Raw genomic sequence first — 16,339 nt, 5'->3', positions numbered from 1 at the left:
ACGGCGCGGTCACGATTCAGCCGAGCGTCTGCTCTTCGCTGCCAGCAGGCGAGACCGGCATGCCTTGCGCGCCTTCCTCGGTGGAGACACCCGTGACGTCACACGAAGAGGTTTGCTCGGCTGCTTAGTCAGGTTTCAGTTTCGTTTTTTTTTTTTTTTTTGCTTTTTTGCTTATTTCAAATTATATTTAAATCAGCGTGACAGAGGGGTCTCGGGAACCTAAATACAGTGGAACCCCGTTCATACGTTTTTCACCGGACCGAGGAAAAATACGTAACAGCCGGGAAAACGCAACAGTGAGGAAAGCTCCGAAAATGAATGAAAAAATTGCAGCTTCAACTATAGACTATTTATTTCCACAAAAAAGTCTAGAATGGTGGCTTGCCGTTTCTTTCGCTCGCTAGAAATCACCACACGTTTCTCAATAGCCTGGAAGGCCACATTGCTGTCAGCGTCGCCGTGAGGTGCGACGTACCTGCGGAGGAGGTCCAGAGCCGCGACGGCTTCTCCAAAGCTAGGATTTGGCAACTCCCAGGCATCATGCGGCTCGTGCTCCTCGTCGTCACCGCGCCACGGCAATGGCAACGGACGAAGGAATATCCGCGGGAAATGTTGCCCTCTTTGGCGTAATCATGCTAACGTGCTAACGATTGTTTAGTATTGCTGCGGAGCGCGCGCGTCCGAGCAGCCAGGTTGCGCGCAGCGCGGCGTGGTTTCGCGAGAAATGTAAACAAGAGAGGAGAGCTGGCCCGATAGGCGGAGCAACGCCAACTTCCGGCTTCCCTTTAGCTATATGCCATCTTCGACTGGCCGCCTCTGAGCGTTCTGGAGCGCTCTCGCGAGCGGCGTTGTCTTCGGCTGGTTGAAAGAGGATGCGCGTCCTGCGTTCGGCTGGTTCTTCTCGATTGCTCTCCTCCATCTTTGAGCGCTCTGAGGCGCTCCAAGCCCTGTCGTCGGAGCAGTCGTCGAGACTGAAACGTCATCGCAGCGCCGTGTCGCTGCTGTTGGCGACGGCCCACTGTAACCTAGGCAACCTAGGCCGCTGCATGCTGGCGTCTCGACGAACGCTCGTGCCGCAGGCGCGTCCGCCGGTTTTCTCAGCAGCGCCGGGAGCTTTTGATAGGCGAAACATTGGACGTTGGCAGTAGTCACGTGGTTTCACATCTGCCATTTCCTCCTCCGAGAGCGAGTAGCACGTTCGGCTTGCGCGCTTGTCCTCTACCTCTGAGCTCGGGGAACCCCGGATCTGCCCAACTCTGCTTCGGGGGATGGAGGCGACCAGTCGAAGATACCAATAGCTTCACAAAGAGTGACGTCAGGGCCTCTCCCGAGTTTCCTTCCTCCTTGAGTCGACCCGTCCAACAAACCATGCGGTGACCGTAATCACAGTGATGATAGTGAGAGCATTTTTCACGAATGGCCACCTAGTGGCGGCCTCTCGAACTGGCGTGCAGCCTTTTGCAGCCAGTTCCATAGCCAAGCCCGGTCAAAACTCGTCAAAAGCCAAAATGTCAATTGGAGCGCGCTGCCTACTTTAGCCCAGGCGGGTTCGGGTTGCGACGCATCATGCGGGAACGTTTTCACAGCTACTACGTAACAGCGGGGTTCCTTATACATTGGATCCTATGGAAGCTATGCCGGGACCGGATGAAAACGACGTAGCAGCCGGGAAAACGCAGCAGTGAGGAACGTAACAGCGGGGTTCTACTGTATTCTATTACCTTGACATTGTCAAAAATCGCCGGAGTTGCACTTTAATTGCTCGAATTTGTCTTTGTTGGTTGCGTCGAAATCGTTCCTGGCCACGCAGTTTCTTTGCCTCGCTTGACTCGCCGCCGAAATGGAAGATGGCTGATCTGCCCGCTGATCATCGGCAATGCACGATATTGCCGGTGAAAAGAAAGCGCGTGGCTATAGACTTGGAAACTACAGTGGAACCCCGGTTATATGTCTCCCGGTTTTGCGACGGCCCGGGTTTTACGACGGATTAGCGCAGTCTCGGCAAAGTCCCCATAGAAGCAATGCATTAAAACCCCAGTTATCTGACGCAATTTTACGCCTGACCCGCGTTATACGACGACCCTCGCGAAGCGCGGGACGGAACGGCAGACGAAAGAAAAGTGCCGTGGGTCTCTTTGCTCGCTCCGTCTCTCTGTATGCGGAGCGCTTGACACCGCTCGACCGGTTCGCTCCGGCCACCAGCAGCGACTGCCTGCTGGTGGCCGGAGCCAACCGGTCGAGCGGTGTCACAATGGGCACCGCCTGCGACGCCCGCTGTGCTGCAATAGCGCCTTTTCTTCTCCACAATCACTTTCTCCCTCTCTTCTCGGCGGCATCGCGTTGGAGAAGCGTTTCTCTCCCCCCCACCAGCAGCAGCCCGCTGTGCTGAAATAGCGCCGTTTCTCCTCCACAATCACTTTCTCCCTCTCTTCTCGGCAGCGTCGCCTCTCGTCGCGTTGGGGAAGCGTTTCTCTCCTTACAGTTTCCCAGCAGCAGATCGCTGACAAGGTAGCACGGAGAGGCCTAGGTTTATCGCACGTGTTCTTCGTCGTAATCCTAGCGACCAGTGTTCTGCGGAGGTTTTGAGTTGTGGGGAGCAACGCGACGCACGATGTCCCGAAAGTGGACAGTTCTGTCGCTCGGGGATAAGCTAAATATTATCAAGGAAGCGGAAAAGCGGCATGGAGCCACGAAAGCCAGCATTGTCCGGGACCTTAAGATACCCGAATATTTGCTTAAGACGATCCTGGCAAACAAAGCGGTGATATTGCAGAATGCCAACAAGTTCGGGCTCAAGCGGAAAGCGGCAAAAGAAGGACAGCATGAGAAGTTAGAAAAAGTTCTCGTCAAGTGGGAAGTTAGAAAAAGTTCTCGTCAAGTGGCTGCATCAAGCATGGAGCTCTGCGATCAATGTTGACGGCGCCATTCTAAAAGAAAAGGCGGACCTTGTTGCATTGCGTCTGGGCGGCTGGATCGACGGGTGGCTGGATCGCTTTAAAAAACGAAACAGGATTGTGTACAGCCGCTGCTGCGGAGAAAGCACTTCTGTGGACGTTTCGACGGTGAACTAGTGGATGCAGTTGCTGCCGGAAATGATTGCTGCGTACAAGCCCTGCGATGTTTTCAGCGCCGATGAGAGCGGTATTTTTTACCATATACAGCCCGAGCAAACCCTTGCGTTTAAGGGTGACCGCTGTCATGGTGGCAAGCAAAGTAAAGAGCGTGTGACGGCACTATTCTGTGCTAATAAGGACGGTAGCACAGCGAGTTGGAAAAAGAGATCACTGTGCACTACACCATGCATTTTATTGCCAGTTCGTGGAATGCAGTGTCGCGAAGCACAATCGCTAACTCGTTCAAGCACTGTGGTTTTATGCGAAAGACTGCCTCCTCTGCTGGGGACGCAACAACCTCGATGCCACTCGAGGCCGATGCAGGCTTCGCCGCCAACGATTTTGAGGGTTTAAACCTCGCCACGACCTTCGCCGAGTACGTGGAGGTTGGCGACAATGTTGCGATCTGCGGCGAAGTGTCGCTGGATTACGCCATTGAGGAGGCTTTGTCTAGTGCCGACACCGCTGCGACATTGGACGAGGACGACGACAACGCCACAGATGCCGTGCCTGTGCCTACCACATTCGCCGAGGTGCTATGGCACATAGACGGCATCCGGAACTTCATCTGTTCTCGCGACGCCACAGAGGACCTCCTTTTGGTCGTTGCCCAACTCGAGCGAAAGCTCTTGGTTCATAAAGTTTGCGCCGGCTGGCAGGAATTGCGGCAGTGGGCAGTGGAGTGCCGTAAAGGTTTGTTTGAATAAAGCATGATTGGTACCTGTACTGCAGCATTAATTCTTATCGCATTAACTTTTTTGGTAATTTGGGTTTCCAAGCCCTGCAGAGTACGTTAGTAGTTTACATTGAAGTTTCTCGTAAATCCATCGCGCGAAATAAGTAGTATATTTATAGGCATAATTTATGTTCAGATTTTACGCCCGCATTTTACGACGCTTTTTCGTGGTCCCGAAAAAGCCATATAATCGGGGTTCCACTGTAAGTGCTTCTAACCGATGATGCGATCATTGCGAACATGCTTGCATCAGATAGCGACAGTGTCGACGGCAGCGATGATGCAGAAGGACAGGCTCCCTCAACGTTGTCCTCACAGGAGGCCCGGCAGATGATTCAGTCCCTCCAGGGCTTCGTTTTCGCGAGGAACATTCCGCTGTACTTCATCGAGCACCTGGATGCATTGGAGAAAGATGTCAGCAGGCTTCGTGTAAAGCATGCAAGACTGATGGACATAGACTTTTCTCGTGCAAGCCAGTGAGAAGTACGTGGCGAGATGTTTGTGGCAATCTCTCCTCAGTGTTTCTTCTGGATTTCTCAAGCTGATAGGATGCTGCAGCAGCCTTCTCGCAATGTTTAAAATGCCCCTTTTAGGGCTGCCAAAGCGACGCCTCGGCGGTGCTCACATATCGCTTGCCACCCGTGACACACCCCTTTGCAGTTATAGCAGTGCCATTCTTTAACACCGACAGCCGCGGCTTGTTTCACGCGATCGGAGCGCCCAAGAAGGAGTTAAACGAGTGAAGACAATCAGAAGCCGGATGGAGGAAGGTGGTGGGGAGGGGCACTGGCCTCCCCGCCATTGTAGTTTTCTTACATCAGCTGTGCCATCCCCGTATTTAGATTTTTTTCATCCAACCCGGCTATGACAATTATCAGTTATAGCAATGGAATTTTCGTGGCACTTGCATATTGTTATAAGTGGGTTCGACGAGCTAACATTCGCTTCAACGCACATGAGCGGCAAGAATGCAGCATGCACACAGGTATGAGCCGCCATCGACTCGGCCCCGACGCAGATCACTTTCAAGATAGGGCGCGCCACAGCCGCGCAATGCGTCGTTGCTGCTGGAGTTGCTGCCCTGAAGCATGTGATCACCCGGGAGGAGATTTGCTGGTACCAGAATAAAAAAAACTGCTTGCATGCCGCCCTCTCTTTTCAGTAGTCATATCTTTGTCGCTGCTGAACTGGAGGGGGTGCGTGCTGCCGTGCGCGCAGTTCTGCCAGAATTCCATCCTTCAGAACTTCGCGTACACCCTCCATCCTCCTCCTACCGCAACCGGTTTTGAAGTGTTGTAACAGTACAGTGAAAGCTCGTAAAACCGTCGTTGGCTGGAGCTCGGAAAAACCATGTACTTAACGGTAGTACTGCTTAACCAAAATAGCATGAGATCGCCCACTTACCTGTCAGAAACGAAACTCAGAGAGTGTGCAATGAAAGGGGAAAAAACATGCACTATTTATTCCTTTCGTACCCGCCGTGGTTGCTCAGTGGCTATGGTGTTAGGCTGCTGAGCACAAGGTCGCGGGATCGAATCCCGGCCACGGCGGCCGCATTTCGATGGGGGTGAAATGCGAAAACACCCGTGTACTTAGATTTAGGTGCACGTTAAAGAACCCCAGGTGGTCGAAATTTCCGGAGCCCTCCACTACGGCGTGCCTCATAATCAGAGAGTGGTTTTGGCACGTAAAACCCAATAATTATTTTATTATTCCTTTCGCGTGACAAAAGTGTAATTTGTTTTGATGCTGTGGCGACCTAGCAGCGATGACAGTGGCCTCAAACTTCCTAAAGCTGCGAGCCAGCTTTTCAGCCGGCCCCCTCTTCTCGGCAAGCACTCGCATGGCAGATTCATCGTTAGCGTTGCATATTCTCCGTGCCCGGGCGCGGTAGCATTGCAGAAGTCACCGAGCACCTTTTTCATTACGGGGTGCTGTTCCTGACATGACGATTGCATTCACGAGACTGACGTAACGCGCAGCTTCTGCCACTGTTGCTAGGCGACACTTTGGCAACAACAGAGGCAATGATGGCGAAAAGTCGAACCTCGTAGCCAACATCTCTTCGCGGCCGCAGCAGTGCTGCTGAGCAACTTCTTCGCATTCCAAACGCCACACACCGTAGTCTACAGTAGATCCCTGTCACGTGCCAACGCCGACATCTTTGTGTCACATTCGATAGCACGAACAATGTCTAATTTTTTTTCTGTGCTGAACACACGACGTCTGCTTTATCCGAGCTTTCGCATGACGCGAGTCCTTGCTAGCTCGGCGCCACAACGCTCTCTGGCACGGCGCCGAAATGATGTTGATGTTGATGTGGCTTCATGCACAAACGCACAGGACGCTTGGAGGCCATTTTTCTGATCTCTGAGACTTGTTCTGCCGGGCTGCCCAATGGAGACAACACACCGCCGTGTTTGCGTGATGAAAAGTGAGAACACTATGTGTTAACGAATACGTACGCAATAAGCTGATGCAGTTTATACGCATACAAAACACATTATGTTCAATGGTCGCTGAGTCGGGGATTTCACTTTACTACTTTTAAAACGAAACTACTGTTTAAGCGGGTACAGTTTAATGAGGTCTTACTGTCCAGCTCTTTTGAAAACACTCATTATATGTGGGCACCATTTCATTAGGCAGGGTCAAAAAATGATAAATGCAGTGAAATATGGTCATTGTAACCGATAAATCGTTATATCTGGGATCGTTATGAGTGGGTTCAACTGTACTACCTTTACATGCACACATGCATGCGATACAGTCGAACCCACTTACAACAATATTCAAGTGCCGAGAAAATTCCATTGTTATAACCGGGTTGCATGAAAAAATCAAAATAGGGGGATGGCTGAGGTGATATGACAGACAGACAGACAGACAAAAAACTTTAATTAGTCCTAAGGCAGGGACGCCGGTGCCCCTCCTCACCACCTTCCTCCACCCGGCTGCTGATTGTGTTCACTCGTTTAACTGCTTCCTGGGCGCTCCTATCACGTGTAACAAGCCGCGGCTGTCGACATTAAAGAATGGCACTGCTATAACAACTACAGAGAGGTGTCACGGGTGGCAAGCGATATGCGAGTTGCTTGGATATGAGAGTTTCTTGGTATGTTGAAGCAGTGTTCCATAAACCATAGTTTAACATCTTGCATAAAATCTTACTGAATATTCAAGATATGTTTGGAAAGTGTTGTGTCCCTGACACGCAACAATGCACAATAAATATATTATGCTTTGGATTCGCATATCTGCCACTCAACAATGGCTTTTGGGTGCACATTATTACTGTTATATATAGAGATTTAACTGTGCTTATAACCTATTTAACCCTTTGAGGGTCGAATTATTTTGAAAAAAACTTTCCCAGGTGGTCAAATTACTTTATTGCAGATCTTGAATGTACAAGATGTATTAAGTCGGGAATAAATAGTAAAAAAAATTAGGAACAGTATTTGTTCCTAAATGTTCAATAGTATTTCAGAGTGTGGTACTCCTTGAAACACGGGTCTCCACACAGCGCCTTATCGCAGTCTGCACACCTAAAATGCGTGTATGTTCTTCTCTTGGAGTGACGAGTTGTGTTGGCGCACACATGACATCTTCTCTGCGTGCGGCTGCCTTGGGCAGAGGTCTGAGGCACCCTCTCGCGTAAGCACGTTACCGCAGAGAGCGAGAATACCTTGTGAGCAGCGGTGATAAACAAGCTAAGAGCAGCGTCAATAAAGATAGAAATCAACTTCCACCACCTCTGCAAGAGAGTGCCGACAAAGAGAAAAATGACGTTTCGCGCCCCTCCGTTGCGATCACGCGGCGAAACTGAAACCGCAAAAGGGGTGTAGCCACAGTCTGCGCGACGCGCTGAAGCTAGAAATCAGTTCTGTTTATCTCACCAAGAAGGTAGCCCAAATTTCATATGCTTCTTGTAAGTCCTAGGAGTTGGCAGCACCTCCCAGTGAGCACGCATCGTCATTATGGTGCGAAATTTCAAACGGAGGGTCGAAACCGTACCCGTACGGCAAAGACCTTGCGGGACAGAAAACCGCCGCCATGCATGTACGGCAAAAACATTCAAAGGGTTAACTTTACACATTCGGCTGCCTGGTTTACATATTTTTCAAGTGCATAGCCTTTGAAAAATGCTGCTTTGGATGTAGTGCAGAAGTTTGCAACTTCGACGACTTACATTATAAGCAGTATATCCTTTATTGTAAACTAGGAGAAGTTATGAGACAACTTTTTATTTTTCAGCCAGAGCAGTGCAGTGGTAAAGTAATGGTAGAGTATCCTTATCACAGCTGTGGGGTTCTTGGTTTAAGGTCAACTGCACTGCAGTTGTGGAGCAGTGTTTAAACAGTTGGGGTGCCCTTATCATATAGGGGTGTTCTTGGTTCAGGCCCAACTAATAATGAATTTTTTCTTATTTTGCATTGTTACAACTTTGAGACCAGATAGCTAGCCAGATCTAGAAAAGGGGGACAGGGGTTTGAAAGCTATCTTTTTTATTTTTTTACCAATTCTCATAAAAGTTGGCAGGCTTGTTTACTGTTGCAATTATTTTTTCTGTAGATTCATCATTTGATGGGATAATTTAACAATGCCTTTTGTGTTTAGAACAATTTACAATTAACCACTATACAATAATATACAAATGTTGCATGGATAAATAATAGGAAACATAAGCATGCTGGAAACAATCTTATGATCGTGCCATTATTTCTTAACATGTATGGTCACACAAAAGACAAATTTTAAAAGCTTTAGTTAAGACAGAAATTTTAAAACTCTGCTCCTGCGTTGTGGGCTCTAAACATCTAGCTTTATGCTGAAAAAAAAAAATTACTCTTCCTACTGCAATAGGTACTGAAATATCACTGTAGCAGATATGCTTGGTGTGCAAAATTAGTTTTCTGAGAAAATGAAGAAAACATACGAATGTCACATGTAATCAAGAGCAGTCAGAAATATATACACATACACAGACACAAAACTTCAGTAGGATCTTTCAATTGAGACCAAGATGGTGGCATGCAAGGCCCAGGAATGCGCGTACCTTGTCATTTAATATGTGCTATTTTAGCATCGACACGGGCATAAAATAACCTGCCCTATATATTTTAAAACCTATATTACTGCTGAAATATTGTCATACGAGATTAGAAACTTGGCAGTTGAAGAAAATAACAGATGTAGATTTCGAAAAGGCCATTTTAGAAAAATCAATCTTTCAATGATTTCTCGGCCAAATGACCCCATCTCCCCTTAAAAGGAAGCATGAGTGGCACGTAACCATTATCAAAATGCTTCCGTTCTGCATTGGGTGATCGCAACCGCTTGAAATGTTATAGTTAAGCACACGTGAAAAGGCTAAAGAAGAAAAAGTATAATCCATGGTGTGGACGATGTCTTAAAGTGCCACTGAAGATGTGAATTAGTAGGTTTCATCTTGAAATAGGAATAGGATTGTCGTCTCACCTTGAGGTAAGTCTTGGTGCGCTAAAGAAAAAACGAACATTAAGATTGGTAGTAATGCCAGCTTGAATTCCTGCACCTGCTCCCTGTGATGCATGAAGAAAGGAAAGAATCCAGGTGGAGAGAACATTATGTCACGCAGCCACCCTTCACTTCACCTTTTCTCCTTCCCATTTCTCTAAATGTCTGCTCAACTCGGGACTGTGCGCTCGGTGGACTCAACTCAGTCTGTGGGGTTCCTGCTAGGTTTTAATCGATGTGCACTTGTTCGGGTGCTTTGCAAACCGCTTTGTGTACACTTCAGCCGCTTCTTGTAACGCACACACTTGACTTCTTCGTTACAACTGTGGCAGTTGCACAGTGCTGTAACATTTGTTGTCTTTTCAGAAGAGTGCATGCTTAGATGGTTGACAGTGGCAGTGGGAGATGTTAATACCTACAACAGCATGATCACATGTTGGGCCAACTTTTTCTCGTTTCATTTGTATCATGTCACACTCTCTCCTAGTTTTTTCTTCCTCCATGCTGTAATGCCATACATTTTGGCATAACCTGCAGTGGAGCTAGTTATTAGTAAAAAAAAAAAAAAAAAAATATCCAGAAATGAACAAAGGGTATAACTTGCATTTTTATTGTTCTTCATTTTTAATAGAAAGGAGCCAAGTATTGTAAAATATGTAACATTGCAGTAACATTATTGATTTTAATGTGGTTGATGCGAGCTTACTTTTTAATTTCTAGGTTTTCTCAATCAATTCTCATTGTGCAGGCAAGCTTCAGGATTGCTGCCACAGGGGTGATCCTCGACCTAGATCGCTCGACACAGATTGTCAAGAAGCTGAAATTGACTGGAAATCCTTACAAGATCTATAAGAAGACTGCTTTTGTCAAGGTTCTACTTTCCATTCTTTCTTTTCTTCTACAGTGATGTTTCAAGCGGAACAAAAAAATTGAAGTGCAATAAAGGCAGAGGCATAGTGCACAGGACAGAGCCTGTCCTGTGCACTTTTATACACTGCATAAATCAGTAAATCATGTTTCTATGTTGCAAAAAAAGCAGTGGCTGCAATCCCATCTTGTGACTAAGTAGCGCACGCAGCGGCACAGACTCTGCAACTTCCTTCGTGCAAGACCAGCGTCTTTATCCAAGACATGTTTTTGACTACCACGCGCACATCCCAATTATTCTTTCACCATTGAACTGGTCACCAGCATCATCGTCCGTCCATCACGATATAGGTGGTGAGTTTGACGCCAGCATGTGGGCTGCAGCAGAATCACTCTTCTTCCTCGACAGCTTCAGCTGTCTCTGTGATGCGCATTGCGCTCAGTCAAAACGAAACTACTGCTCATCACAACTGCGGGGAACGAAACAGTGGTCGCTGTCAGCGCAGTCATGGACAGTGACTACGCAGTTCTGAAGGCACGTGGCAAACGCAGTGTGATGTGCAGTGGTAAAAGTGAGAAAAAAAGGCTATAAATGCACAAATAGGCACAAAGCTTTCTGGCATTCCTGTCATTCCCTTACAGCTTCCACTGGTGACTATGGCGATGCAAACTCCACAGTTTCATTTCTGTTGTATGCTAGCACAGCTTTTGCTCGTTTGCGTCACATTTGCAGTATTTGCTGGGCTTGGGGGGTTGTTCGAATTAACCATTGTGCGGCCAAATTGATCCAAATTAACAAGTTTAATCCCGTTAAATAAATGCATACACCTGCTGGGACGGACGTCTAGTCTGAATTATGGAATTCCCCACCCCCGAATTGATAAGGTTTTACTATCTACGTGTTTATCTTGTTCTTTTCATTCTTTTTATCCCATAACTTGTGGTCGTAGTTGTCTCACACTTTTCTTTTTATTTCTATGTGCACTTAAAGTAAAGAATTGTTGTTGTTGTTGTTGGTTCATTAATCCTGAAGTTATCAAATGTAAGGCAGATGAGGTTGTTTTCCTTGCCATGATTTCGAAGCTTGATCATCTCGATTTACTGTAAACTTGCGTAACAACACGCTATCCAATCAGACCTGCAGTTCTGTCCTGGGAGGCCTTGCTATTATCCTGTGTTGTCCTTAGATGACGTAAAGCAGGGCAAGCCTGTTTATTTGGGTTTGTTAATGAAAGCTCAATTTGGGAAAGGAAGTGGCGCTTGAAATTGTAAGACTGTTCTACATACTTTTTCTTGGCATTGCGACCACCACTCAATGGTCAGCAAAGCACAAGAAAATTGTCATTTGTGTGTATTTGTTAGTTTAAAAAAGGCTTGTCTTGTCATGTCTTCTCATTTTCAGAACATGTTCACCTCTGCCCTTGAAGTAACCAAGTTTGAAGGTGCTGCACTACGCACAGTCAGTGGAATTCGGGGACAAATCAAGAAAGCACTTGGGGTGAGTGTTCTCATTGTTTGCATTCTTCTCTTTTTAACCCTTTTTTTTGACCATGATCAATCCCTTAATTTTTATAATTGCTTGCTATTGTTATTGCTTACCTTGCAAACAGCTTGGCAAAAAAAATTGTGTAATGCATCACAGTTTAGCTTTCCAGTTGGTTTACTTAATGAAATGGATGCGCCAGAAACAACTGTTACATTTATGAGATTTTGGGTTCGGCTGTAAAGAGTGGAGATTTATTGCTGTGATAAAATGTACTGTTCTATAGAAACATGTGCAGTATTTGCAGTGTGTGAGCCATGCTTTAGGTTTGACTTATGTAAGGTCACACTATAAATACAGTTGAGCCTATTTATAACTGTACCACATATCGTTATTGATCACTTCTGATAAGATTTTAGCTGCAGACAATCTTCAGATATAAGGGCCACTTTTTAGTAAACGTTGCACGAACATAACAAATGCCTGCCTACTTGCTAAAAACAAAGACCAGTGAAAGGAATGTTGATGAAAAAGAATGCGCAACAAGCTTTCTTTAGAGTACTGTGAATGTTTAAGCTTTATCCTCTTCACTACCCAAAATAGTGCAGGCAAGCAAATGAGTAAGTATTATTAAACATTTATTTCACACCATTTCAGGAGCTAGCAGAAAAAAAAATACTCACATAAAAAGCATTTTGAACCCAAAAATCCGTGTCCGCAAATGTGGATCCAAGTTACAAAAAGATTTTGTGCGCAGGCCTTGACCTCTTTTTTTAGCAGAGTTGCATGTCTGTTTTCAGAATGCTATTCACACCTCCATTGGCAGAATACCATTGCATGGTTTTTGAGCAACCATGTGCTGTGGAGAAGCTGACGCTCGGGCTATTTTGTTGTATTTCCTTGGTTCGGGTTCTTGTCCCGGACCAGGACGCATTTTTCTTCAACTTCGAGGCTTTTCTTTCGAAGAACCCATATGGGTTTCCTTTGCAGCAATTGCTACGATTGGGTGGATGTCTCATTTCCCTTAATTAACCTTCTACGTCAATCCAGTGGCCCAAGTTTAGGCATGTGCTCATGGTCGTGCTGCCATTCTGGACTGTTGTAATCGCACCGCTGGCACGAGTTGTTGGGGTCTCGGTGCTGACGCCCGTTATTGCCAATGGGTCGCAAGCCCCAAGGGTAGCGTTGGCCTGGCGGCCTGGGGCACTGGAAGCATCGGAAGGTCCCGGCAAAGCAAGAGAAGACTGGTAACAGAACAACTTGTTTATTCTAACATAGCAAAAGAGCGGCCGGTCAGGTCGACCGAAGTGGAGAGACGGGAGAGCACGTAACTCAACAGTACAAATCGGAGCCTCCCTCCTGGCGTCCGGGGGCAGCTGCTCTTATACCCTCGGCGTCGCGGTCCAAAAGAGAAGGTCACGGGATGAAGGTCACGGGACGGCGGAGCATGACCCCACGACGGCGCGAACTGTCGAGCCGAGAGACCTGCTGAACCGAGTGTAGTGACGCATCGCCAACCTTCACTTGGGGAGCTCCGCTCCCCTGATGCCGCGCTTTGACAAGCGTGGGCACACACACACACACACACACACACGAAGACACGTGGCACTGAAACACGCCTGGACACGCTTGGCGGGTAGGCGTTGCGGCGGCGTCGGACGGGCCAAAATGTCCGCCGCTTTGAACAAAGCCCCGGCGTCCGTTGCATCCGCGCCGGCATTACCGCGCGTTGTAGGCGAAACGTAACAGACCGCCCCGCCGGGGGAAGGAGATCCCGATGGTCAGGGGACTGCATCCGCTGTCCGGAGGGATGTCGCTCGATGATGCTCATAACCGAAGTTGGGCGTCCTTGGGCGTTTCTTGAGCGCAGCGCACAGAGAAGGCCTCGTTCTCACGTTCAGGTGCACACAGGACACTGCAAAGTGACTTCGGGAGAGTTGACATTTTTGTTCTCGTTTCCGGCAAGCGTTAGAACCACGCCAAAAGTCAACCGCTCAGTCAGCAAGCACGGCACAACCCTCACTAAGCCCTGCCAGGCTCTTTCCCCTTTTATACTGCTGCCTAGTTCCTTACAGTAGTTTAGCAGCACTCAGAACGCGTCCACAAATCGGAAAAATTGCACTAAAAAGCACATCATCACTTTGAAACACTACACAAAAGCAATAGGTTAAAAATCCTGCCTCAGGAAGAAAAACATCAGTAACAAGCAATTTTGAGGCTGATTCCCACGTTAGGGGCTTCGACTTAAGCCATCGGCGTTACCGTTGAGACTCCCCTTTTTGTAACGCACCTCAAAGGAATATTGTTGCAAAGCGAGGCTCCAGCGCAGGAGGCGGCCATTTTTGGGAGAGATGGTCTGCAGCCATTGGAGAGGGCAGTGATCCGTTTCAATGATAAACCTCGAGCCAGCTAGGTAACATGACAATTTCTGAACGGCCCACACGATACACGCACACTCTTTCTCGGTGGCGCTATACGCCTGCTCACGACTGGTCAGCTTACGACTAGCATACAGGACGGGGTGTTCTACTTCTCCATTTTCCCGTTGGCACAGTACAACGCCCATGCCTCGCTCACTAGCATCACACTGAACAACGAACCCTTTTGTGTAGTCGGGCGATCGTAGCACAGGCTGGCTTGTTAGGGCGCTCTTTAGGGCGCTAAAAGCTCTTTCCTTCGTCTCATCCCAGACGACTGTTTGCGGCTCTGTCTTTCTTAGAGCATCCGTCAAGGGAGCCGCGATATCAGAGTACCTGGGGATGTACCTCTGATAGTAGCCGGCGACACCTAAGAACGACCGAATATCGGTCTTCGTGCGCGGTTGCGGGAAGTCTCGCACAGCGGCCACTTTTATTTCAGAGGGGCGGCGACGACCCCGACCAATCACGTGTCCGAGGTAGACAACCTCGGCCTGTGCTAACTGGCACTTGGGAGCCTTGACTGTCAAGCCCGCATCGCGCAGGCGGGTTAGCACTGCCCGCAAGTGCGCCATATGTTCAGGCCAGGATGCGGAGAATATCGCTACGTCGTCTAGATACGGTAAAGCGAATTCTTGCTGTCCCCGCAACACTTTATCCATGAGGCTTGAAAAGCAGTATGGCGCGTTCTTCAAACCAAAACTCAAAACTTTAGGACGGAATGTCCCCATTGGTGAAATGAACGCCGCATACCTACTAGCCTCTTCTGTAAGTGGAACCTGCCAATAACCCCTGACAAGATCTAGGGTGGAAATAAACTGAGCGCTACTCACTCTCTCAAGGCGCTCCTCGATGTTAGGGATCGGATAAATTTGATCCTTAGTGATGGAATTAAGCCTGCGGTAGTCGACGCAAGGACGAGGTTCCTTGCCCGGTACCTCAACTAAAATCAAAGGGGAGGTATAATCACTCTCACCCGCTTCAATAACACCGAGCTGTAGCATTTTCTTTACCTCAGCCTCCATAATATCGCTCTGGCGGGGTGACACCCGGTACGCCTTGGATCGTACTGGCTCTGGGGAGGTAAGTTCTATGTCATGAGTAAGGACAGAAGTCCTACCAGGCCTCTCAGAGAACAGACCTTGAAACTCTTGTAAGAGCTGGTGTAGTTCGGTTTTCTGCTCAGGCGACAGCGATGCTTTACTTATTAAGTCACTAATGACTTGATCGGTGTCTTTCCTGTTCGTCACTGAGCCTAGTCCCGGAAGCTCGACCGGAAGCTCTTCTAATTTTCCCGCATCGGGAATTTCCTCTCCAGTATCTGGTGCCCTTAACGCTACAGGCTCAATTTTATCCCGTTCGGGCGTGCTCCGAATACCAGCTTGCTGCGCCTCTGACCCTTTCTCATCGTTCATCAACGTCGGCCCCGCAACTACCGCCTTTGCAGCGAGCTCCCGAACCTTCGATCTGGTTAAGGCCTGAACGCTAGCCTCACCAAACAAAAGCCCCTTCTCGCGCAGGAGGTGATCGGACCTGTTCGAAAATAGGTACGGGTACTGGGGGGGCAGCATAGATGACACTGCGGCCTCCGTCTCAAGTGCTCCGAAAGGTCCTTCAATAAGCACTTTTGCTACCGGCAGACACACGCTATGAGCTTCCACTGCTTGCTTGATCCATGCGCACTCGCCCGTGAACATATCGGGTTCTACGTAAGAGGGGTGAACTACATCCATTGTAGCTGCGGAATCGCGAAGCACTCGGCACTCTTTCCCGTTCACGAGGAGGTCTCGCATGTAAGGCTCGAGAAGCTTCATGTTCTCGTCAGTGCTGCATAAAGACAAAAACACGACTTGTGTTTTTGTTTCTGGACACTGCGCCGAAAAGTGACCCGGCTTCTGACACGTATAACACCCGCGCACTTGCCTCATCTCGAACCGCTTTCTGCGTTCGGCTTCGGCTGCCGCCGTCTCCTCACGTTCGGTCGGACACTGCGCCGAAAAGTGACCCGGCTTCTGGCACGTATAACACACGCGCGCTCGCCTCGTCTCGAACCGCTTTCTCATGGGCGGGAACTTCGGCCTCTCAAACTTGGAGCCAAATTCACCCTTTTGACCGTCCTTAGCTCCGCGAGCCCGACGCGTCACAAACTCCTCGGCTAGCTCAGCGGCTCGAGCCACCGTACTAACGTCTGGCCTATCCAAGACCCAATACCGCACGTTCTCAG

General features: G+C 48.4%; 1 protein-coding gene across 2 annotated transcripts in view; it reads left to right on the top strand.

The window, feature by feature from the left end:
• Positions 1-16,339, top strand: part of LOC126548177 (ribosome biogenesis protein BMS1 homolog) — a 184,973-nt gene that overhangs the window by 134,265 nt on the left and 34,369 nt on the right. For both annotated transcript variants that reach the window (XM_050196311.3, XM_055063180.2), the window contains 2 exons: positions 10,097-10,219; positions 11,618-11,713. In XM_050196311.3, coding sequence (XP_050052268.1) covers positions 10,097-10,219; positions 11,618-11,713 — 219 coding nt within the window. The remainder of the gene's footprint in view (positions 1-10,096; positions 10,220-11,617; positions 11,714-16,339) is intronic.

This window comes from Dermacentor andersoni, chromosome 1 (genome assembly GCF_023375885.2).
Source record: "Dermacentor andersoni chromosome 1, qqDerAnde1_hic_scaffold, whole genome shotgun sequence".
Taxonomy (NCBI): domain Eukaryota; kingdom Metazoa; phylum Arthropoda; class Arachnida; order Ixodida; family Ixodidae; genus Dermacentor; species Dermacentor andersoni.
This window is presented reverse-complemented; position numbering and strand designations above follow the sequence as displayed.